The following is a 24,530-nucleotide window of genomic DNA, read 5'->3' on the forward strand; positions in this document are numbered from 1 at the left end:
GTCACGTGTGCTATTTGATGGTTCATCGGCAACTCGCTGAAGCACCTCTTCTTCAAATTCGACCGTTCTTACGGTTCGAGCAACACCAGTAACATGCATCTTGGTCTTAAACATGCCTGTCTCAGCGAGCCGCCGATGAACCGCAATAAACTTTTTGTATCCAGGATGCTGTCGTTCGGGATAACGTTCATGATACAACGGCGATGATGCTCGTGCATTGCAGTTTGTTGCTCCGTATGCCAAATGCAAATCCGCCAATTCTTGATTGGTAAAGTTTTCCATTAGCAATAAAAGTTTAAAAATTGCAAGCTATAAGATTTTTAAACATGACATTGAGAATTGACATTGATAAGCGTTGATTTTAAACAATTGTTGTTATAGTATCATGGACAAAAGGTAAAAATAAATGCAGCAGATCCTATTTAGGTAATTAATGTTTTTTATAAATTTTAACGCGTCTTAGGGCCGTAGTGGCGTAGTGACGCATTTCCGGACATGGGTTCCTATACTTAAATGGATTCTTCTGTTGCACTGAACAACCTCCAGAAGTTTGATCCCATAGTTCTGAAACACCTTGTATAAACAAGCGAAAAATAATATAAAACAGTCTTACTTATCGTTAAACTGATCAGACACGAGTCTTAGATCAGACGGCTCCAGCGACGAAACGAAAATCAAACGATTGGAATATTGTGGTGTAGTTTTCAATTACTTCTCCTTACTTCATCAATTAGTCGAATGAATGGGCCATCTTTTTCACCAAATATCCGGGCGAAGGATCATGTTGGGGGCTGGTGTAAATAATTGTGGACTGTATTAATTTGAGCACTAACTTTATTGTTAAAACTACGGAGCAAACACAACGCTCAAGGCCGAACATCATGGTCTTCAGATCAGCATTGACGTCGCTCCTTTCGTTTCGGATACGTAAAAGCGACGTTGTCACGCCTAGTGCAGTATAATAATTTTTGCTTCCGTATTTTATAGTATTGCCTTAACATCATATATTTTATAAAAGCATCGTTATATCCCAAATCTACCACATTTTTTTTTTTCTTTCATCGTTGATTATTTAGAAAAACTTATCATAGAAATGTTGTTTTTTTTTAAATTTAGGTGTAATATTGAATTGAGTTATATTTTTGTAGTTAGTTAAGATGTAACTTTTAATTTTCTAATGTATATCGTCTACAGGTTTGTATATCATATTTATTTATTTTTTTAAATTTCTCTCTAACCTTTAGTGTTATTCTATGTAATTTCAGGTTGGGCCTAAGCAGCCTATGGCTGAGCTCGGCCTATTAATAAAGCTTTTGAATTTGAAAAATAGTATAACTGGAAATGCTGAAAGTATCAAAATATTTTCGTTATTGCCAAATTTTGAATATTTTCCTATTCATATTTTTCCTATAATCTATCGATGAATTTCCTGGAACACCACATATGTATAATACTATCGGCTAATATAATAATCTTAACTAGATCACCAAGGAGATCAGGGCGAGGAATGGCTGCTCCAGCAGCGTTCGCAGAAAGTACTGTTTCCGCTGTTCAGGCAGCATTACACAAATATCAATCAATTATTCATGAACTACAGGTATTATCAGAATATTATAATTAGTGTTGCTACTAGTCACTACATTTTTTGCACTGATTTCACTATTTATTACTTTATTTTTTTTAATGTTATTTAAGTTCGTAAATCGTGGGTTATGGGAGAATGCAAATTCTATGGGGGTACCTTCCAAAAAAGAGACAAAATGAGTCAAACAATACAAACCGAGGGTTTGTTCAATTGTATCAAAAACAACTAGGGAATAAGGTGCTAATTGAAGACATAGTCAAACAATGTAATTAAACTCGCTAATTTAAAAGATAGGAACATATTTTGGTTACAATTAACATTATTAATTGACGACTACTCTATATTCATAGGGCTAAAAGAATTTATAATTTAGAAATTGATGTGACAATTTGATGTGAAAATAATGTCATATAACAAAACAAGTAAAATTTCAAATCACACAAACATTTCACAAACAAGTTCTTGCTTACTTCAAAAATGTCATTTATTGTTCTGGATTTTTAATTTAAGTTAAAATAAAAACTCCAAAACTACAGTATTAATGTCTTCAATGTACTTATGGTAACATGTTTCGCCTTAAGGGCTCATCAGACCTATAACAAAAAACCTAATTTTTCTCCCCAAATTATGAGGCTTAAAAAAACTCTTACCGGATGTTCAAAAAACTAACAGTTATTAAAATATAAATATATTGGATGGATAGTGATAGAACCACAGATTACTCACCTAAGGTTGAATATTAGTTCTATGTTAAAATAACAAAAATAGATGGCATTCGTTTTTCCATAATACGAGCTATGCGGCTGTTGATCATTTACACAATGTAAAATCAAGGCGCTTTAGGCTTATCTCAAAGGATTCTAAAAGATCAAGTTTTTTACCCTTATCACATGCCTTTAGTAATTTCATGCCATCCTCCGGTGGAACTTAATATTTTTGGGCCAACAAATGATTGGCAAAAGCCGATTTAAAAATAATTATGTCGGTATGAAGCTATTTAAAAAACTGGTGTTTGTTCTTTGATTTTGTGCCTAATTTTCTGGCCAGACTGACCCACGTAGACTGCTGAAAATTCCGAACATTTAATGTCGTAAAACCGGAAGATAATAAAGGGCGTAATTTGTCTTTAATCTTAACTGAATGCTTTTTCAAATTATTTGTGGTTGAGAAAGCACAAATGACATTTAACGGCGCAAACATCCTTGCTAGCCGAGACGAGATATTGCCAAAGTAAGACATGAACTTGAGAGAATTTCTTACTAAATACTTCTCGTGACAAAGAGACATTAATTAACCCGTAGAATAGCGAATTAAAGCTGGCAAACTCGTTGTTTCGGTTAGTTGGACTGTTGGAATCAAATTGTATTAGGTTAACTGTAGAAGATCGTTTTCTATAAATTTCAAACACTGTCACAAGTCTGTTATTTTGTATTATTAAAAGAAGGTTGAAAAAAGGAAGACGATTGTTGTCAACTTCTAGTGTAAATTCTGTTTTATGGTGTAGTCAGTTCACAAATTTTAAAAACTCTCTCAGCTGTTCATCGTCTCCATCCCAAAGGATGCAAACATCGTCTACATATCTTTTGTTAAACTAAACTTTAGCCATGGGCTCTTGCTAGTCTCCCTTTTTGAGTAACGTCTTTATGGACCTTTTAAGAACATAAGATTGAAAAAATTATTGTTTTACAATTATGATGCTCTTAAGGCAAAACATGTTACCATAAGTAAATTAAAGACAGATACTGTAGATTTAGAGTTTTCATTTTAACCTGGATTCTTGCTTGCAGACCTAATTTTATTTTCTTTTGATTTAAGTTTTCTTTCGTATTTTAATAATATTTACTTCCAAAAGATGCCGGAGCTAAGGGAAACCTAGCCAGTTCGCTGTTTGCGCAAATCTAGTCATGAATCATGTTATCATTATAGTAATTAAAAAGCTTATGCCTTTAAAATTTAAAACACAAATTGAATCTCCTAGATTCTAAACCCAACAAATCCACTTAGGTCGAATTTTGGTAAAACGCAAAAAACTGTTCATGATCCAGTCATTAAATTTACTCATTTTTAGTCATTAATTAAGGGCTAGGTTAATAAGATAAAAAAATGCTTCTTTCTAAAGTACATTAGTAAAGTCGGAATTTACATAAATATAATGAACTTTGATATTAAAATATGGAACTATCGCTTTTTGCAACTCACTTTAAAGAATTTGTCTTGATTCAGACTTGAATACTCTTAAATGAATAAAAACAAAAATGGTGTATTACTTTGAAATTATTTTTATTATAAACAAAAATATACTCAAAATTTATAATAAATAAATAATAAGACCACTACATCAGGAATTTCTTTAACTGGTTTACATAAATTTTCAGCTTCTGCGCTCCCAACGGGGGTGGATTCACCATATTTGTTTAGAACTTAACTGTTATACTGCAGATCTTCTAGTGCACGCCAGTCCTTTTCTATTAATACCTTTACGTCGTTAAGTTTCCCTCTATTTGGGATAACACCATCAGGAATTTCAGACTGTATAAAGCTGCTTACGATCCATCCTTTTTTAAAAACGAGCTTATATTCACCGAGATCGCTCCTATAAGATTGTTGTCTTCGAATTGTGACAACTTTGTTTCTACCTTTCCTAAGTAAAAATCTTTTACTCATATTAAATTTAAAATGCCATTGTGCAGGTAGTTTAATTGAATGCTGAGAGTCTTTTTTCCAATCGTATACTTTGACATCCTTGCTAAGTGTAAAAACAGTTCCAGGGTCGTTAAGTATATTGCGAAACTCATCTGACGATACGATGGTCTCTTTTTTCTTTATCGCTTTTTCGATTTGAGCGAAGACCCTATAGGGTGGGATGAATAAATGTCCAGCCACGGGAAATATAAGTTCCATATTTTCTAATGCTGGGAAGAGCATCGAGGCTAGGCCATTTAATGACATTATCATTATGCAGTTTTTATTTTGTCCCGCGCAGTCGTCTGCAATAAGTCGAACAGTACCTATATCATCCATGATTGTCCTGCAAAGTTTGTGGAAAACTGCACTGGAAATTCCGTTGGCGCCTTTATGGCGTTGGTCTTCAGCCCACGTATATAAAAAACATTTTTCTTAGATAGCGATGAATGAGAAGATACCGTTACGGCGGCAAAATATAAGTATAAAGCTGTCTTCTATAAAAGACCGGCTGATCAGGAATCTTCGGCATTGCCTGGTTTTTCTGACAGTCAAAAGATATTATTTTAAGACCTTGCCTTTCTTCCCTAAGTAAATAAAAAAAAAAGTTTTGCCCACAATTTATGAACCCTGCGCTCAGTCCTAAGAGTGACTTTAAGTTTTTCATCTTTTTCGGCTTTAATTTTTTCCATTAGTTGAAGAGTAATCGAATAAAGGTCAGTTCTAGAAGAACCAAAGCCAATATTATAGCAACAGATATTGGAAACATGACGCAAACAACTTTTTTTAACTATGATCATCGAACGCATCAACTTCTGTGTTCTTACAATAGTTCTGCCACATCTTGGAAATAATAAGATTTCAAAGACTAGATGCTTTTTAATAAATCTCATTATAGATGATTTTCTTGCAGTACATAGTGGCGTTTTTCGATCCTCTGTTCTCGGGAGCCATTTGTTTTTTTTTACATAAAATAGCATTAACACACTTTCTTTATCTTTAGAATAGAAAGAAAGGCTTTTTGGCAAACAGGAATTATTTTAGTTGAGTGGGCAAGACCAATTTTATACTTTATGGAAAAAAAATTCTGTAGTTTTGATTTCCTGTTCGGCCTTGCCGTTTAAATTATGAGTCGTACAATCCTTAATAACAAACTTATCCTGGTCTACCTTATCTTTATGCATGTAAAAACGTCGATGAAACTCTTTCACATCACGCATAAACAGGCATCTGTATCTATAGGATTTTTTTTGAAGTAACAAGCTGATAACTTGGATAATCAGGTAATTCTTTAGGTTAATACCGAAAAATTAAGGAAAGGGATTAAAACGGGAGTAATATTTTATTAAAATGAAACAAAAATGCTTTTTACTTCTCATTCTTTTGAACTTCTCGTTTTTACACGTTTGGTATACGAGATACGCGTTTTCGCGCCAAATCCGTTTACCGCTTTTGAGGACACACTATTATTAGAATTAACTGTTTTGTGCTGTTATTAGATAGTTTTCGAATATGCATATGTTTTGACGCTTAACATAGACATAAATGTTATCTCAGCCGCTGTTTGACAGCTCCCCAAAAAGTGATTTCCAAATAGTTGACATGTTTACCGCTAACCTAACGATAGCAAGAAATTCGTTTTACATTTTCTAACCTCATTTTTATTGGTTATTAAACAAACTATAGATATTTTATTAATATTTGGTCTACAATATTATAGCTAATTTAGTTAGGTAGCCTTATTTAAAAATTTGAAAGTACCTAGAGTTACAATATGATTGAGGATTTTGCAGCTCTTGAATCAGATCACAATTATTGTGTATGATGTTTTATTTTGCTGGATCAACATATATCTTTTTACTGTTTCAGACAAAAAAACTTATTTATAAATAAACTTATTTAGTCTCCTTTTAGCATTATTAATTATTATTATTTGACCATAATGCGAACAACATTAATGCGCATGCGTTTCGCTATGTTTATGGCTATGCCTATCGTCCGTAAGATAGCGGAGGGCACGAACTTAAAAATATACCTGGACTGCTAATGCATATGGCCACGATACCCAAAAATGACCACTGCATGGTGGCCGCCATTTTTATAGTGGTTGTGTCCTTTTGATGTTGGTCACTCTGAAAATTGTTAGTGTTGCCAACAAAAAATATATTAAATAACGGTAATGAAGTTGACATTTGACGTGTGAGTATAGCGGATTGCCTAGTTTTTGACGATTTGTAAACGACGCTTGGGTATATCGTCTGGAACAGGCGATATATCTTTCTCCTTATTTAATACGTGAATAATGTATCACCATCTTTATTTAAAGGTATTTGGTTCAGTTTCTCAAAACCGAATTATTGTGAATTGTCCGTCTGTGTTGTTTATAATAGAATAATATATTGAGTTGTTGACAGAATAATATATTTTTTCTATATAAACCCTTTATAATTACAAACTCATAAAATCAACTATATTTTGATTCTCATAATAATATATGGTTGTACCTATTAATGTGGAAACACTGTACATGGAAGGAAAGTAAAACTTAGAAAACTAAGGAAAGTATACTTAGTAATAGTAAAAATAGTAAAGTATTTTTAACTGAATTTGTTAAGTAAATACAAGCAAAAATTTAAATGAATATCATGATTTTCATGGTATTAGGATTTATAAGATTCAAGATTATCAGAATGATAAAACAAAGATTTTAAAGTGCACGCAGTTTTTTTTGGTACGTTTATTCTTTTGAACCTACTAAACAAAAATTCCAAGTTGATTGAAACTTTGTCTCATTTTAGGTGAGGATTACTTTCTTTCATAAATTTTAACGAAATTCTTAAAGAAGTACCAGAAAAATACAGATCTAACGCAACTATCTTAAATTCTTACCTATATGTAACTTTCTATTTTGTATTTTTGTAAACATAACCTCTCAAAAACTTTAATTGTTTTGTTTCCCTACAGTTGGCACAATTAAAATTTGTCAGAGTCACCAACATCGAAAGGACACAATCACGCAAAATGGCGTCCCCCTAGTAGTGGTCATTTCATTGAATTGGCAGTCCAGGTATATTTTTAAGTTCGTGGCGGAGGGTGTCGGTAGGGAAATACGATAAATGACACTTCAAATGTCATACATGTCAATTAGTTGTTACCGGTGATACTTTTTAATGGTTTCGAACACTGTCTATTATATTAATTTAATGCGCTATTGACAGTTAAAAATTAACCATCAACTTTCAGACATAATATGCTGTTTGTTTTGCTTAGACGTACTAGCTTTCAAATATTATAAATAAAATATCAACGGTCAAGATAATAGCCGGGTTTAGGTTTGACCTTCTTGGGTTATTCTGACTGGCCAAACTGGATTTGTCGGCATTTCATTTTAACTCTGATTGGAATTGTCAGGTTTTGAAACCAGGGGATTCTATACTCAGAAATAAACAAAATGAAACAAATAATGCATTTTATAAAACACATGAAGCACTTTTTTATCAAGCTTGTGCATATTAGCTACTGTGAATTTAAAAACATTTTGAATCATATATACTATTTTATTTCGTTATTATGCCTTTGTTATTTTTAGGTAAAGCTCCAAGCAAATAAGGAGCAACTATTGTTAGTTCGAAAACAATATGAAAATTGTGAAGACAACTCGGCAGCGTTTGAGAAACGCACTAAAGAGTTGGTGGCACAACTTGACACTTGTCACACGCAAAATTCACAGCTTATCCAAGAACGAGATAGTTTACTCAACACAATTGAATCGCTCAAGTCTGACAAAAGCCAACTCGAGCGTAACAAGGCTGATCTAAATGCTTTATTGGATTCTCTTAATCAAGGTATATTGCTGATAAAATATTTTACTGATACAATTATTTACAGAGTAATCATTAACATTTTACCGCCGATTGAGCTACTTTTATTAAATTAAAAAAATATTTAGTTGTATTTTCGTTAATTTTATAAACCACATATTTAAAAATTAACTATAAGGTAATTGTTTACAAAACGGTTTTCATCTTTTTTACCAATAAACGTGGAGTTGACTGTTGTCAAATTAGATAAAAAAGGCAACTCAAAATAGTGAAAGACTATCTTGACATATATAATTGCTGAGTACTTTTCAAACAAAAACTTGTGACAGTTGTACTTTTACAATCAGGGAGTTTTTAGTGATAAGTTTCAATCGCCGAAACCTGGTGGATTTTTTAGTAAATTATGGTGTTTATAAGATCTACCAACTGAAATACCTGCGGTCACAGGATACACCTAAATATTAATAATTTGACCTACACTTGTTCAACAACTTACTCTTTACAGAAAAATCGTCGAGAGTTTGTTTCAAAAAAGAATACCAAGAAAGGGTCGTGGTTTTATAAGCTGCTTGTAGCTCGCGCACATATGTGGATTGGAGTTCCTTTTGTAGAGATGTTTGTATTATGGGTCACCAATAATTCTACAGAACTGGAAGGGCCAGGAAGAGTTATAGAAATTAATAAAGCAAAATTTGGAAAAAGAAAATGCAATAAAGGAAGAAGGATAGAGGGTCAGTAGGATTTTGAAGGCTTCGAATGGAAAACCAACTGTTCAGGATAGGACTGCCGAAACCTTATTAGGAGTCATTGGACAATGGGTATTGCCTGACACTACCATAATATCAAATTGTTGGAAATAGGATGAAAAATTATACCAGAAAGCATTTCAGCTATTTTACTATTAATCATTCAATTATTTTATTGATCCTGATGACTCCACTGTGGACACTCAAAATGTAGAGCGAATGTGGCGGAATTTTTTAGGGGGAATTCACGATATGGAAGAAAATAATTACATTTTGATGGATATTTGGCAGAATTTTTATTTAGGAAAAGTAATTTTGATGATACTGATATTCACAATTTTTTTATTGAATTTGGTAGGATGTATAATAAAATAAATAAAAATAATATTACAATTAATAAAATGTTTTTTTTTTGGCTGGTTTGGGCCATGCATGGGTTAGTTTTCTTTGTTTATTAAAAAATAATATCTATATACAGGATGTTCCTTTGATGATGTTACAAACTTCTAGGATAGAAACAAAAAGTCAAAAAAGAAAATGTTTCCTTAGGGAACTAAAGCTCCTTGAAGATAACCTTTAAAAACTATTTTTCGTTTTATAGCTTCGGAACTATTTTAGCTACCGCAATCAATTTTGGGACATAAATTATTGTTAGTAGGTACGTTTATTCTTTTGAACCTACTAAAGAAAAATCATTTTAACCAGGGTCATGGAAACCAGGGGGATATTTGGGAAATTTAACCCCATTTCTCTAAGACTTCAATTTCTGCCCATTTGAGTATCAGATTATGATGCTCTTATGCCTTTTGCATAAAAAAGGTTCTCTCAGCACTGTATTGCGCATATGGATAGGGTACAACACAAAATAAATGTGAATCTCTCTAGCGCAGTTGTAAAGGCCTCATTTTTTAGCGTTGGCTAACCGGTACGTTTCCCAGTTTTTTTTCTTTATATTTTTTACCGAGTGCGGTTGTTTCTGCCGAGTAATAGTTTGGGTTGGGCATAAGGTAGATCAACTCTCTATTCAGTTAAAAAAACTCAATTAAAAATTTGGAAAATATTTTATGATAAAACATTGCTCAATGCGTCCAATAATCCGATTGTGGCGCAAAAGGCCGTTGAGATTTAACTAATACCGGCCTTGTACGTATATTTCAATAAAATAGTTATCCAAAATTTAAGCAAATTTAACCTGGATATCTTTAACTGTTTTTCTCATATAAGAATGATTTTCAGTATTTTCCTTATCTGTTGTAAGTCAATATGGCAACATTGCTCTATGTTAGTAAATAAGCAGTAAACAAGGAAACAAGTTTCATTTGTTATGGAATTTTTGCATTGTATGTTTTGAAAAAATGTACAGAATATTTTGTTTTTTTAGAGTTTTGTGACCTTTATTTTATTCAAAAACACCGCCTGTAGGTGCTTTTTGTAATTAGGTATGTAGGACAGATGCTGTTTCACTCTATTTTATAGTTAATTTACCCCACCCACCCCTATTTGCTCCGGGGTCCCAAAGGCTTCTAGGGTAAAAAAAAACTACAAAAAAAACACTCTTTTTAATGCAGCGCCGCCAGTTTTATGTTCTGTACAGACACTAGAAGAGGCCTATATACAGATATTTTCTTATAATAGTAAAATAGCACAAAACCGTTTTGTAAACTGTTACCAATTATAATATCGGTTTTAATAGATCTTTAAACTTATATAAACATTTTTTTAAATAAGTTTTATTGCTTAAAAGTTCTCTACCTTTATCTGCAACTGCAGAGAATGGTGCAAACACCACTACACTTAATTCTCAGTAGGCTCATTGTGTACCTCTGTTGAAGGAGTAGCAGACCTTTTTCTCAGCTCGTCATCCAGTCCAATGAATCAACGAGAGCGGCAACGTTGCTAGGAAATCCCCGGATTTTTTCAAGAGATGGGTGGGATAGTCTAGAATTTTGCTTCGTATTGATGAGAGAACAGGGCAGGCTTAAAGTATATGCTCTATTATTTCATATTCATGGTTGTATTTCCTAACAAACTCAAGTTCTACTTAGTTTCATTTTGAACATTTAATTGACCAGTAAGTGTGATCAGTAAGGATACCTGTTATAAGATGCAGTTTTCCTTTAGTCAAATTAGTTCCTTCGACAAATTGCAGCCTTGAGTATCATCCCACCGCTTTTTGAAAAGCGTGTGACAGTATAATTTTATTAGTTCTTTAATATTCGTCAAACTCATTCGTCAAACTCTCAACTCTCTTAGCAAGAGAGTTGGCGGCACGATTTCCCTTGATCCAGCTGTCACTCTGTTCTTAGAAGAAGCTTCCACGAGGGTGCGATTGCATTGTTGCACTAGTTCGGACATGAGCCGTGGTCTCTACAGCGTAAGAACTGCCTGCCTACAGTCTGTGTGGATAATCACCATTTTATCAGCATGTTGCTACTGATTAGTTCTACCGCCAGGGTTATCTCATATATTTCGGTTTGGACGACACTTGGCTTAATACCAATCAAACACATTGTGTTTAATTGGAAGTCTTTGGATTATACGGCACAGCCAGAACCTCTGAACTGTCTAAATAAATATCAGTAATACCCGCTATCCGATTGGTACCAATGCCCTTTATATTGATTGTGTAAAGTTTTTTGAACGCAAAGATTGGAAGTATAATCAGCATGCTAACAAGAATGATAATTGTAATTAGTGCAACAAATTTTTATGTTTTTTATTTTTCGAATATTTATTTATTACATACTCACTGACATAAGAAGTGTTACATCCAAGGAATCTTATATGCAAAGGAATAAGAAAGAAAGAAAGGAAGAAAATGTACTATATTCCATACAAGCTAAAAAAAAACAAAACAAAAATACAATTTCAAAAATTGACAAAACAATGAACAAAATTAAACACAAGAAGACAAAAACTTTTTGAACATACTTGAATTAAAGATAACTAAATAAAACAATCAATTACTAAATAAAGGTAAACTTGTTGACAAAACTAGAGAAGAAAAAAGGAAAAAAAAACTTTCCAACATGTCCAAGGTTAAAACCTATCATTAAAAAAGTCATCCAGGTTATAATATGCCTTAGCCAATAAAAGCGTTTTTAATTCTCTTTTAAATTTCTTAACATCCGATATATGTCTAACACATAGAGGAACATGATTGTAAATTTTTTTACTTATGTAAATTAATGAGTTTTTGGTAAGGGAAGACGTAGGAATAGGTAGGGGAACATCATTTACACGACGAGTCAAATGGCCAGTGTCAGAGAGTAGTTTGAGCATTTTGTAAATAAGAGCAGCTGTTTCTAAGATAAAGAGTGAAAAAAGAGATAGGATTTTTTTAGAAATAAAGAGGGGTTTGCAAGAATCTCTTAACTTAGCAGAACACATGTATCTAACTGCTTTTTTTTTGAATAACAAAGACAATGTTAAGTAGCCCCTTATTGGTTAAACCCCAAAAAGGCAAGCCATATCGAATATGAAATTCAATAAGTGAAAAGTACACTGAACGTGCAACCACCCCTCCCAGCTCTTGTTTTGCCATTCTTACTGCAAAACATCCAGAAGATAATTTCCCAGCTAAATGTAAAATATGATCTTCAAACCGAAGGCGACCATCAATGGTAATTCCTAGGAACTTGCAGCACTCTTTATTCTGCAAGAGGGAATTTTCATCAAACATCAGACCCTGAACATCGCACTTATAACCCATTATAAACGTCTTTCTTACATTAAACACGAGCCTGTTGGAAGCACACCATCCTGATAAAATCTGAAGGTCTTCAAGGATACAAGTCTTAATATAATCAGAATTTTTATGGCTCCATAGTATGGTGGTATCATCAGCAAACTGAACCACCTTGCCCTGCAGTTTCAATGAACTCAAGTCATCCACATATAGTAAAAATAACAGTGGTCCCAACACTGAACCCTGGGGAACGCCGCATTTTAGGTATCTAGAAGCAGACAAACGCCCAGACACTGTAACCTTCTGAGTACAATTTGATAGATAGGACTCAAGCCATTGCAACGCTACGCCCCTAAAACCATATTTATCGAGCTTAGATAACAGTATTCCATGATCCACACAGTCAAATGCTTTGGATAGATCACAAAACACTGCCGCCGATGACTCTCCAGAATTCAAGGACATATAGACGCCCTCCAAAAAGCTAAAAACAGCATCATGAGTCCCTTTACCGGCTTGAAATCCAAACTGATTTGCAGACAAAATGCCATTATGATGTAAAAAGGACAAAGTTCTGCTCTTGCAAGTTTTTCAACTATCTTAGAGAGGGTAGACAAAATAGAAATGGGACGAAAATTACAAGGCTGATCCAAATCTCCTGTTCATCACAGTTCTTATGATTCATCACCCTTATGATAATATCTTCAGCTTAAATTTTTTGGCAAAGAGGTTTTTTTACATCAAGAATAAACGATAACGTTTGTAACAATTTTTATAGACAATTTTAAATATGTAACATTTATATATTATTTATAATCGTAACCTTTTAGTTTATAGAAATTATTATGTCAAGTTTGTTTTCTTTTTAATGTGGCACTTAAACGTTAATTAAATAAATATTAGTCAAGCCTGCATTTTATTGTGTCCGGCTGGCCCTTCGAAATCGTTGAGTCTAATCGAAAACCCAAAGAACCTAAACAATCTTTTTTTAGTCTGAATTCATAAAATAAGTATTTAATGTCTCTCTGAAAACTGTTGCACCTGCTTTTTATTATTTATAGCCAATCTCTGACCAAACAACTTTTTGTGTCTTTTTAAAACGCTAAGAGCCCAGCCATTTTCGGATAAATTATTAATAAATCTGGTAAATAATATTTTCTCTTAATATCAAAAACATATCCGCTATTTCGGAAAAAGGTACATTTCTTGGTCTATGAGCCATTATGGTTTTATAAGTTGTAAGAAAACACACCAAATACAAATATGTAATTAAAAAACGTAGATTTATTTTAGGAGTAATTGAGAAGCTTGTAAAGAGCGTCAGAAGGATTTAAATTTGTTACTTTGAGAGTACGTAAAAAGTTACTGGATCCGGAAGGTCAGCCAATTTGTTTAGAAAGAAGTATCTAGATTTTAAAATTAAGATATCTAATAAACGGGTTCTCAGGCCGACATTTACTAAGAATACTTTTTTTACAAGAAAAGATTGGATAATTAGAATTTTTTACTAGAACTTTATTATACAGGGGTACAAAAAAGTTTTGGTATTTTTAACACATGCAATATACCGCAGGTGGCGCCCTCTGCAAGGTATAGCAAATCCGTGAACCGATTTCAATTTCTTGTTCCAAAAACCCCCTCGTACCAAATTTTAATTTAATTTCTTATGAAACACTCGACTTATTTAAAAAAAAAACGATTTTATATTTCTCATTTTGACGCCCTGTATTTTGAATACCGAGCGCCCAATTAACAAATGGCATAACGAAAGTCGCATTATTTTGGTCCACCCTATATGTGGCCGGCGGATTGGCCTCCTTTTTCCGGACACCCTGTATAAATAAACTCTTACCAGCCCCAAAAAATTAGACTACCATGTAATTTAAGACACAAAAATACTTTCAAAATTGCTTGCCAATGTATGTACCTTTCAAATTGGATTATATTGTCATTCTCGATCGTTAAAAATTGACTGGCAAAATCGTATATCGCTCTATTACGCTTTGATTGAGTACTGCATTTAGATTGCAGCGCAATGAGACTAAACCAACTTTGGCGAACAAAAAGTTTAAATGACATTAGGGAAGTTTCTATCAAAGAAGCTCCCTATTTTAACTAGCCGAATTGACCAATGACATTTGATAGGGTTGTCAACAAGTCAATAATAAGTATGCAGCAATCCATTTTTTTTTTAAATTTTTATCAAGACTGTCAAAGACGACGTTATAACCTTCGATTACTCAGAGACTTTCCTTCAGAACTCTATTAGCCACCGAGATAGGTTAAATAAGCAATCGGCTAAGAATTCTAATGATAGTTAAAATGATAAAAAAAGTAAACGTTAACTAAAGTAAACAACTCTACGGATTATATACACTTCCCCAAAATATAAATTTTGCCAGTTTTATATAAGGTTCTTGAAAAGTGTCTAGAGTCAATTTATTTCTGACAAATAATTCTATACTTCTTGTAAAACTATATAATTTTCATTCGAACTGTAGCTGTGCGACCGCAGTTTGTGATGTAATAAATGAAATTATCAGATCTTTGGATGAAAACATGCCAGCAGAGCTGGTTATGTTGGATTACAGCAAAGCTTTCAACACAGTTAGTAAAAATTGGTTTTGCATGAAAAAGTCGAGTCTTTCAACCGATGCCATGCTTTTTTCTAATGAAAGTATAGCAAGAGAATTATGTCTATCCTGAGCCATCGTACTTCTTAAAAAATATTTAATTCTTTTTCGAGTTGTCGTTTATATAATTAATTTATTCATTATTTTTATTCTTAGCTTATTAAAATAATAAATAAATTTTATAATTCCAAAATTTACTGTACTAGTCCGGGAGAAGGCCGCAAAATTTGATTACATCGCGTACGTATATGATTTGTTAAAAACTAGTCGATTTTTACGTAGTCTTATGCTAAACAGCAAATAGTAGTAGTAGTAATTGTGGGGGAGTTAGATCTCGGCAATTAGGCCTGAACAGTCCCTTTTCGCCAACCCCAGAATCACCCACCCCTACGCCTCCACTACACCTCCACCACACCCAATGCGCGGTCTTCACTGAGTCGGCCAGTCCTTTTAATAAAGGCTTGCACGTTGTCCCAGTCCAGATCTTTAAGATCTTCCCGTTGGAGTGTCGTTGCTCCGAAAGTTTTCCTTCTCAGGCGACTCCACCTATCACAGATACCTAGTATGTAGTATGAAGTTTCCTCCCCTATACCGCAATTCGGACAGAGTAGGCTTTCTCTTATACCAAGAAGGTGTAGATGTCTGTTTAGACTGTTGTGCCCGGTAAGGATTCCCACCAAGTCTTTGACACTTTGTCGCCGTAATGGTCTGGTATCATTTCGTTGGCCTGTCTACATCTTTCTGTCCTTCTCCAATTCTTTCTTGTTTTTTCCAATTATCAGGTCCAATTATTAGGTGCCTGTGAGATTTGTTTTTTGCTAAGACCGAGACAAGGTTCAGGGCCTACGAAGGGGTCAACGGAACCTTGTCACACCTCAGTCTCACTTCCCTGTGTGCTGCAAGCCTTTCCAATGCGTCTCTGCGTTCCTGGACTAGCGCTGAGCTGGCCCTGGGTTTCTGAATTACCTTGAGGGCAGCTTGACTATCGGAGTAGATGCAAATCCCCCCGTTACCTTCCAATGCCTCTCGTTTGTTTGTTACTTCGAGTATAGCAAACACCTCCGCTTGGAAAACTGTGGGGTTATTCTCTGGAGCTATGAGCTATGAGAGTAATTCCCAAGTAGACTTTGCAGTCTGGTCAGCTTTTGGGCGTTGGTGACCTTCAATACGCCTGGCCACGCTATCCCACGGATCCGTACGAGATGCTAAACAGCAAACTTGCCACGTTAAATGTTAAATGAAATTATATCATCGCGCTTAAAGTATGAACATGAATATATTTACGTTAAAGTCGAAGAAATCAGTCATATCCATGCGACAAGGAGAGTTGGAAATATGCCAGTCATGTGCACGTCTCATAAAACAATGGCAAGTTTTTGACTGGTTTTGTTTATCACTGGCAAGTCCATGTTATTTGATGTTAGTAAGTCTTTCTTAACAATTCCCCAAAGTTTCATATCTTACTTATTAATTATACCTTGGACAACATTTTACGAGGCAAGTTTGCTGTTTAGAGTAAGACTCGACAAAATTTTGCAACCGTCTCCCGTACTATACGTGTTTTTCAAAATTTGTTACATATTAATATAGTATCTGCATTTTTGACTGATCTTAATTAAAAAATATTTCGACTTATGGTGTTATAAGATGAAGGGCTTCTAAAAGTATCTAGCAAGGAAGAGTTCTTGTTAGATACCACTTTTTGTTTGGATGTTTTTGATGATATTTCTAATTTATAATTTTTAGACTTTTTTCTAATTTAATTTAATTTTTCAGACTATGAAAAATTAGCCAAAGTAAATAGTAAGTTACAAAAAGAATTAGACTCCGCATACCAAGAAAAAATATTTTTGCAATCGGAGGTTGATCGATTAAATCAAGAAGCAGATTTACGAGAAATCACGTTAAGAGGAGAAGAGGATAGGTAAGTTTATCAGCAACTATATTACTTTTTTTAACCCGATTTTTAACCTATGTTTATTGCTTTAGATGTAGTAGAATTAGGGAGGAATTGCTAACCGTAAGAGAAGAACTGCACAAAATGTGCTTGGCTAACGATATGCTAGAGCAGCAAAAATTAGAAGCTGAGAGCATTATCTCAAATTTAGAGAAAATCAAGAATGATTACGAACTCCAATTGGACAAAATATTAGGAGAGAGTTCTAATGTTCAAGATTCTTTGGTTAAGAAAGAAACTATAGCTTCCAATCTCGAAATGGATAAAAAGAAACTTCAAGACGACATTAAACGAGTAAGTTTAGTTTATTTGTGGCATTGATTATGACGTCCCTTCTTATTTGAATTTAAGTTATTTAGATACAATAATAAAAGTTAAGGTCTAAAACGACAGACGTAGATACGATAGACTCAACCTCCGAGATGACAACTTTCATTAGTATGATACTGCAGCTGCTGGTTTCATACATGTCTTAATAAGTTAGTTCTAAATAAAATGTTTAATTATAATGTATTTGTATGGTTTTATGTTCATGAGGATTTACTTTTTAAGACAGTCGGGTTAGGTTAGTTTATCTTAAACTCGCGCATCATATTGGCGGTGGATATAATCGAAGATGCAACGCCATGTTGGTGAAATTGTGGCTGCTTGTGATTTATTGCAAAAAACAAAATGTTCAAAAATGAATGTGGTACTAAAAAAATTTCTTCTCGGATCTCGTATGTCCAAATGTGATAGATCTCTTATAGTTCCCTTTGCGAATAATTTATTTTCAGGTTTCTTTAATCATAAAGCTGCTGGCGCCTTTCAGTGGCACCTTTGACCGGAAATAAACCGCAAGATAGAATATTGGTGGAGGCAACTATACCAGCTTCATAAGGAGGGATAACATAATTCTGAAGAATTTATCAGAAGTAAATAGGACAAAATCTTATAATAAGGATTTTGGACTTTAATGCCGTCTTATTATTTTAAAAACATATCAAGCTTGATTTTGCAGAAGATGGTATGAATAACGCTATAATTGATGAGACAAGATTCACTTAGAAATTGGTTCAACTTGGGAAGTGTTAGCAGATGGTGGTTGAGGATCTTGTATTCTTTCCATCTTACGATAATCATAATAGATCATCGAATTTGCTAGAAGTCATCCATCCTCTTGCTCGCCCGTAATCGGTTGTTTTCTCGTAAGGAGCATCTCGCGGAAAAATATATCGAATGAATCAAACCTATAGTTTTTAATGTTAGCGATCGGGTAATGGTAAAATCGCAAAATCCCAATCCTAGTTTTCTACTTGTTCTTTCTAATTATTGGTAGTCTGTTTTAGGTTCTAAGGCAAGCTGAGCCTAATATACATTTATTGTTCATGTATTATACTAGATCCGTCGGGTGAATTTAAAACAAGTGCTAAGAACAGATATCCGAAAACTAGAAAGGCACTCTTTCGAGTTCAAGTTCAGAAATGGAGAGACGTCAACTATGATGTTTACGCATATCTAATCCATTATGAAAAAGCATTTGATTTCAGTCAATTTTATAAAATGGCCAATATCCTGGCTTGGACGATTAATCTTAAATCTCAGATTAATTTTAAAACTCAACTGGAATCAGGCAAAATGCTTAAGACTTGAAGAAGAGCAAAAGGAACAGATAAAAACATAACTCGGAGTCACACATTCTGTCACTTTTGATATTCAACTTATGTTCCTAAAATATTTTCAACGAAGCCCTTAATGAAGTTGAAGAAGGTATCCTTTTGAACGGAGTCAGACTGAATAATATTCAATACGCCGACGATACCATGGTAATAGCAAGTAGCTTGGAAGCACTGTAAAGGTTTATGAACCATATCACGTAGTACAGTCAACAATATGATCTTCTTCTTCTTCCTCAATTACAATGGACTCGCGTCGTATTTCGACGGCCGCCCAATCTTGTTTATTATTGACCTAAATTTGTTTATTATGGACCTAAAGTTTAATAAGGGTTCCGAACCACAAGTGTTTTGTTTTTTTTTTTGTAAGACAAACACAAACAACCATGGCCATTTCAGGATTCGAACCTGAGACTACACGTGAACACTTTGCCCACGGTGCTATCGGGGTCGGCAATATGCTCTTAATATTAACGTAAATAAAACGAAACAAATGATCATCAGTAAAGGAAATATAAATGGAGATCAGCTATATTTCGACGGAATTCGAATTAAACCTGTTCAATAATATTGCTACCTTGAAACCATCATAAAAAAACAATGGAGCAGTGCATAAGAAATAAAATGTCGTGTAGGAAAAGCAAGAATGGTATTTTACAAAATAAGTGCCCTCTTTAAAAGTCATAACATATGTCTTGAAACGAAAGTAAGGCACTTAAGATGCTGTCTTTTCTGTTTTAATGTATGGCGTAGAATCCTGGATACTCACGGAAGACACCACTAAAAATCTGGAAATATTTGAGATCACATTACAAACATAGAAGTATGTTCTAAGAAGAATAAAAAAAAAATTGTCATGTACACCATTAGATAAAGAAAACTAGAAAACATGGGGCATGTTATGAGAAATAAAGTACTATACTGGGTGTTCCGAAACTTTTGTGCCAAAATATAAGGGTGGGTAGATCTCGCCAAAACAAACGTTTTTTACTTATTATCCCATAGGCGTATGCGCACAAGAAAAAATGTTAACATAAATATGTACATACACAAATAATATCGATAATTGAGTGCCCAGCTCTACCGATTTTCACGTTCAAGACCAATAATCGGGTGCCGGACCCTCGCATTACGTAGGCTACTCATTTATTATTGCGTCCGCGTCGTGGCAATGTGTAAAACCTAACTTAATATAAATTGTAGTGTGAACGTTTAAAACTTTAAAATGTAGAATTTTACATTCGCTGAATTAGCAGACGTACACCTGGCTTATGGCGCTGCTAATGGTAATGAAAGACGCGCGTTGTGGATTTACCAAGAACGCTTTTCGCAGCGGCGCTTACCAAGTCAGTGACTATTTGCACGTTTGCATTCAAGATTGCGAGAGACCGGGTAAGATTTGGTTATAAAGTGATATGCATCCGGATTATTTGTGGCAACGAAACATTTAATTTGCTGAAGCTTCATAATGCGGGGGGAAGACATGGAAACCAGGCATGGAAGAGGAAATCTTAGCGTAAATTGATGAATCTCCTACCATAGAGCTGTAGCGCACTTATTGCGAATAAACCATGTCCAGGTATGGGAGGTTTTATACGGACAACAACTGCATCCATTTAATTTTCAAAAGGTGCACGCAATTTTGTCTGAAGATTATCTATGTCGGGTAGAATTCGCTCAATCGTTCTTACAACAAACGAGACTCGACGTCGAATTTCCGTCTTTAGTGATGTTCATTGATGAAGCCGCCGCCTTTACTCGCGAAGGGATTTTCAACAGCCGCAACAGCCACGTTTGGGCTAAAAAGAACCGCACGATATGCACCTGCGTGGTTTTCAATAAAAATTGATCGTAAATGTTTGGGCAGGACATGATCATAATACTCTGGTTGGCCCGTATCTGTTGCCACCACTACTAAATCGAGAAATTTACTTGAAATTTCTGCAAGAAACGCTGCCCGAATGTTTAGAAAATGTTTCTCTGAATGTCAAATAAAACATGCGATACCAAACCACGGAGCCCCAGCACATTTGTAAGAGGACATCTGAACCAGACACATCAGGGAAGAGTGGTTGGAAGGAGAGCACCAAATGCATGGCCTCCACGTTCACCAGACCTGACCGCATGCGATTTCTTTTTATGGGGTCCCATGAAAGTGCTTGTGTACGACACGCCGGTTCAAATAGCGGAAGAGTTAGTCGGAAGGATTGTTCTAGTTGCTGCTGAAATTTAAGAAATTCCAGAAGTTTTTCAACGTGTACAGGAGGAACTGGTACGACGCTATCATGCTTGCACTGTAGTGGTTGATCAGAATTTTGAACATCTTTTAAATTAAAACATGTTTTTTTTAATAAACTCTCCCAAATATTCCTTGTATTTTTATATCATTTACTAATACCGTTTCCGGTACAAACACGAAGTGTCCGATGTTAGATACCACTGCGCGGGCCTTAATGCGCTATTATAGGTAGTAAATTTGGGAAGCCGAATCGTAACGGGCGGCAGGCTGTTCCAAGGATCACCCTAAGTGGTAATCCTTGGTAGTACAGACGATGTTAGGCTTGTTTTGAAGAACTGTCGGTAAATTTTTTATCGAGACAGACATGACGCCTCGGCAGCGCAATGAGCTTATGGCAGCCAAATCGGAGTTGAAGCGACGCAAAGAGGAAGGAATAGGAGGAATAGGAGGAGGAATCTTATATAAAGAAAATAATCTTTATATAAGATACATCATGGTTCCCCCGGAATTGTAGCAAAAAACTAGATTCGCCTTTATTTTTACATGCTAGTGATGCCCACTTAACTTGTTTTTATCAAAATGTTCGTGGTCTTAACACTAAAACCGAGACTTTTTTTCTTGCTGCTCAGGATTTGCACACCATATGCATCACCGAGACATGGTTGAGGCCAGAGATATCTAGTGGTGAAATATTTCCAAAGATTTATGATGTTTACCGGTCGGACCGAAAATTTGAATCCGTTATTGCCACACGTGGTGGCGGAGTTCTCTGTGGAGTTTCTAAAAACATTGTGTCTGAAAAAATTAGTTTGTCTGATTTTTGCAACAGTATTGCGCCCTCTATCGATGTTGTTGGCTGTACATTTACTATTAGGTTACATATATTTTACATGATTGTTTTATACATCCCACCATCTATCACATCTGTAATTTTCGAACAATTTCTGGATCAGTTTACACTTTTAATATCAAAGCTACCATAATGTAATAATAGTGGGCGATTTTAACGTGTCTCATTTCTCTATTAACTCACCTACTTAGTAATCATGTTAGTCAAAAGTCTATTGCTGTGAATAATTTTGCTAACACTTTTAATCTTGTTCAGTGTAATCACAGCCTAAACTATAATAACAGACTATTGGATCTTGTTTTATCTAACTTCACCTGTACTGTTTCGCGTAGTGACGTGCCTTTTGTCTTGGAGGATTTGCATCACTGAAAATTGATTTTACTGTCTCAGGCCAACGTATCCATAATTTTCAGCTTAATAAAAACCTATCTCATTCTTTTAACTTTAGAAAGGCCAACTTCCATCTCCTTTATGACTCGATCCTTGAAGCTGACTGGTCTACTGTGTATTTATCCTCTAACGTTAATGATGCATGTGGAGCCCTATATGATATATTGAATGGCATATTTGCCGCACACATTCCTCTTAAGCAGCAACGTAAAAGAAGATTTCCAAATTATTATTCTCGAGAATTGATTAAGAACATTTATAGGAAAGAAAAGGCTTTCAAGGACTTTAAAATGTACAATTCTCCATTCTTTCAAAATAAATTCCATTCTCTTAGACGCCTTATCAAACTACAAATACGCAATGAATATAAGTTGTATATATCAAACACCGAAAGGAATATTTCTTTGGACCCATCTAGCTTTTGGAATTTTATTGGTTCTAAGAAGGCTGGCACCAGGATTCCTGGTATGATGAGGCTACCCGATGACGTGGTAATTAAAGACCCACAAGACATAGTTGATGCTTTTGCACTGTTCTTTGGTGAGGCATTTATACAATCAAATTTCATTAACCATTCGTCGACGTCTGATAATGTGCCCCACTTTGACATTTCCAACGTTGATGCTTCCCAGATTATTTTGGCTAATAAAAACTCAAAAATAAGTTAACATCTGGTGTAGACGGTGTGCCTAGCTTCTTGGTTAAAGATTGCATTGGTGTCCTGGCTGATCCGCTGACCTACATTTTCAAGTTAATACTGTCAACAGAACAAATCCCTGAAATTTGGAAGACTGCTAAAATAATACCTATTTTAAAAGCTGGGGATTCTGATCAAATCGTGAACTACAGGCCAATCTCACTACTCTGTAACTTCTCAAAAATTTTCGAAATTATCCTGAATCGGTCGCTATTTAGTCACGCAAAAGAACTCATCTATGTAGACCAGCATGGATTTTTTAGCGGGCGATCTTGTGTTACTAACTTATCTTGTCTGTCTAGCCACATCTGTGAATCACTTGATATTAATACTCAAATCGATGTTATTTATATCGACTTCCAAAAAGCCTTTGATCGGATAGATCACTATATTTTGCTGCATAAATTAACTCAGTATGGTTTTTCAGGGAGAATATTGAATTTATTTCATTCCTACTTGATTGGTAGATCTCAATATGTTGAATATGACGGCTTTAAATCGAAACTTTTTAACGTAACGTCGGGTGTGCCACAGGGCTCGAACCTGGGTCCGCTCCTGTTTAGTTTTTTTATAAATGACTTGATTGGGTCACTCACTTGTCATAGGCTGGCTTTTGCCGATGATTTGAAGCTACATTTAAATGTTTATGATTTGGAGGATTGTGTTTTTCTTCAGAACTGTCTAAATACATTGGAGGTATGGTGCGCTGTTAACAGGTTAGGCTTGAATGCGGCTAAATGCAGTGTGGTCAGTTACTCTAGATCAAAAACACACTTAAATTTTAGTTACTTTATTAGTGATACTAGTTTGAGTAGATTAGAGCAAATTACTGATCTTGGTATAACCTTTGACTCTGAATTTACATTTGTTCCACACTTCAACAACATATTCAAGTCAGCCCTGAGAAGCCTTCTCAGGGCTGGTTCATAATTAGAAGTTCTCAGAGTTTTACTTTGGAATCTACATTAAGACAGCTTTTCTGTTGCTTTGTGAGATCAAAACTGGAGTTTGGCTGCATTATATGGAACCCGCTCTATCAGAATCATGTTGGTCTCCTTGAATCTGTTCAGCGTAGATTTGCTAAGTTTTTGGCCTTCAGGCAGGATGGCATATATCCGGTAAGAGGGTTTTATCATCGGCAACTATTGGAACGCTTCAATCTACATCCATTACATCTCAGAAGAATGATCTTCTCTGTAAAATTCCTGCATGGGTTACTGAATGGATTCATTGATAGTCCTGTACTTCTTTCTGGTGTACGTTTCATGGTGCCTAGGCTTAATGCTAGACATCCCCTAACATTCTTTCTGCCAAGGCCTCATACCAACATCCTGTTGAAATCGCCACTATATACAATATGCGCTATATTTAATCCGATCTGTCACATGTGCGATATAAATTTCTCTCCGGTTTATGTGATTGTCGATATCTTGGTGGATCATTACTCTTGGGATTAAGACCCATGTGTTTAAGTTATAGCTAGTGGGTATATTGCAGTTAATTTAATTTAATTTAATTTTGTTGAATATGTGATTATCTCGTTAAACTTTTATAATTGGGTTTTTATATCATATTAATAGTTATTTG

At 34.7% G+C, this 24,530-nt stretch overlaps 1 protein-coding gene across 3 annotated transcripts in view; it reads left to right on the forward strand.

The window, feature by feature from the left end:
* The window catches only part of LOC126734717 (rootletin), a 439,794-nt gene that overhangs the window by 219,396 nt on the left and 195,868 nt on the right, over positions 1 to 24,530 (forward strand). For all 3 annotated transcript variants that reach the window (XM_050438438.1, XM_050438437.1, XM_050438439.1), the window contains exons 9-12: positions 1,483 to 1,597; positions 7,857 to 8,112; positions 16,932 to 17,079; positions 17,145 to 17,406. In XM_050438438.1, coding sequence (XP_050294395.1) covers positions 1,483 to 1,597; positions 7,857 to 8,112; positions 16,932 to 17,079; positions 17,145 to 17,406 — 781 coding nt within the window. The remainder of the gene's footprint in view (positions 1 to 1,482; positions 1,598 to 7,856; positions 8,113 to 16,931; positions 17,080 to 17,144; positions 17,407 to 24,530) is intronic.

Source organism: Anthonomus grandis, chromosome 3 (assembly GCF_022605725.1).
Source record: "Anthonomus grandis grandis chromosome 3, icAntGran1.3, whole genome shotgun sequence".
NCBI classification, from domain to species: Eukaryota; Metazoa; Arthropoda; class Insecta; order Coleoptera; family Curculionidae; genus Anthonomus; species Anthonomus grandis.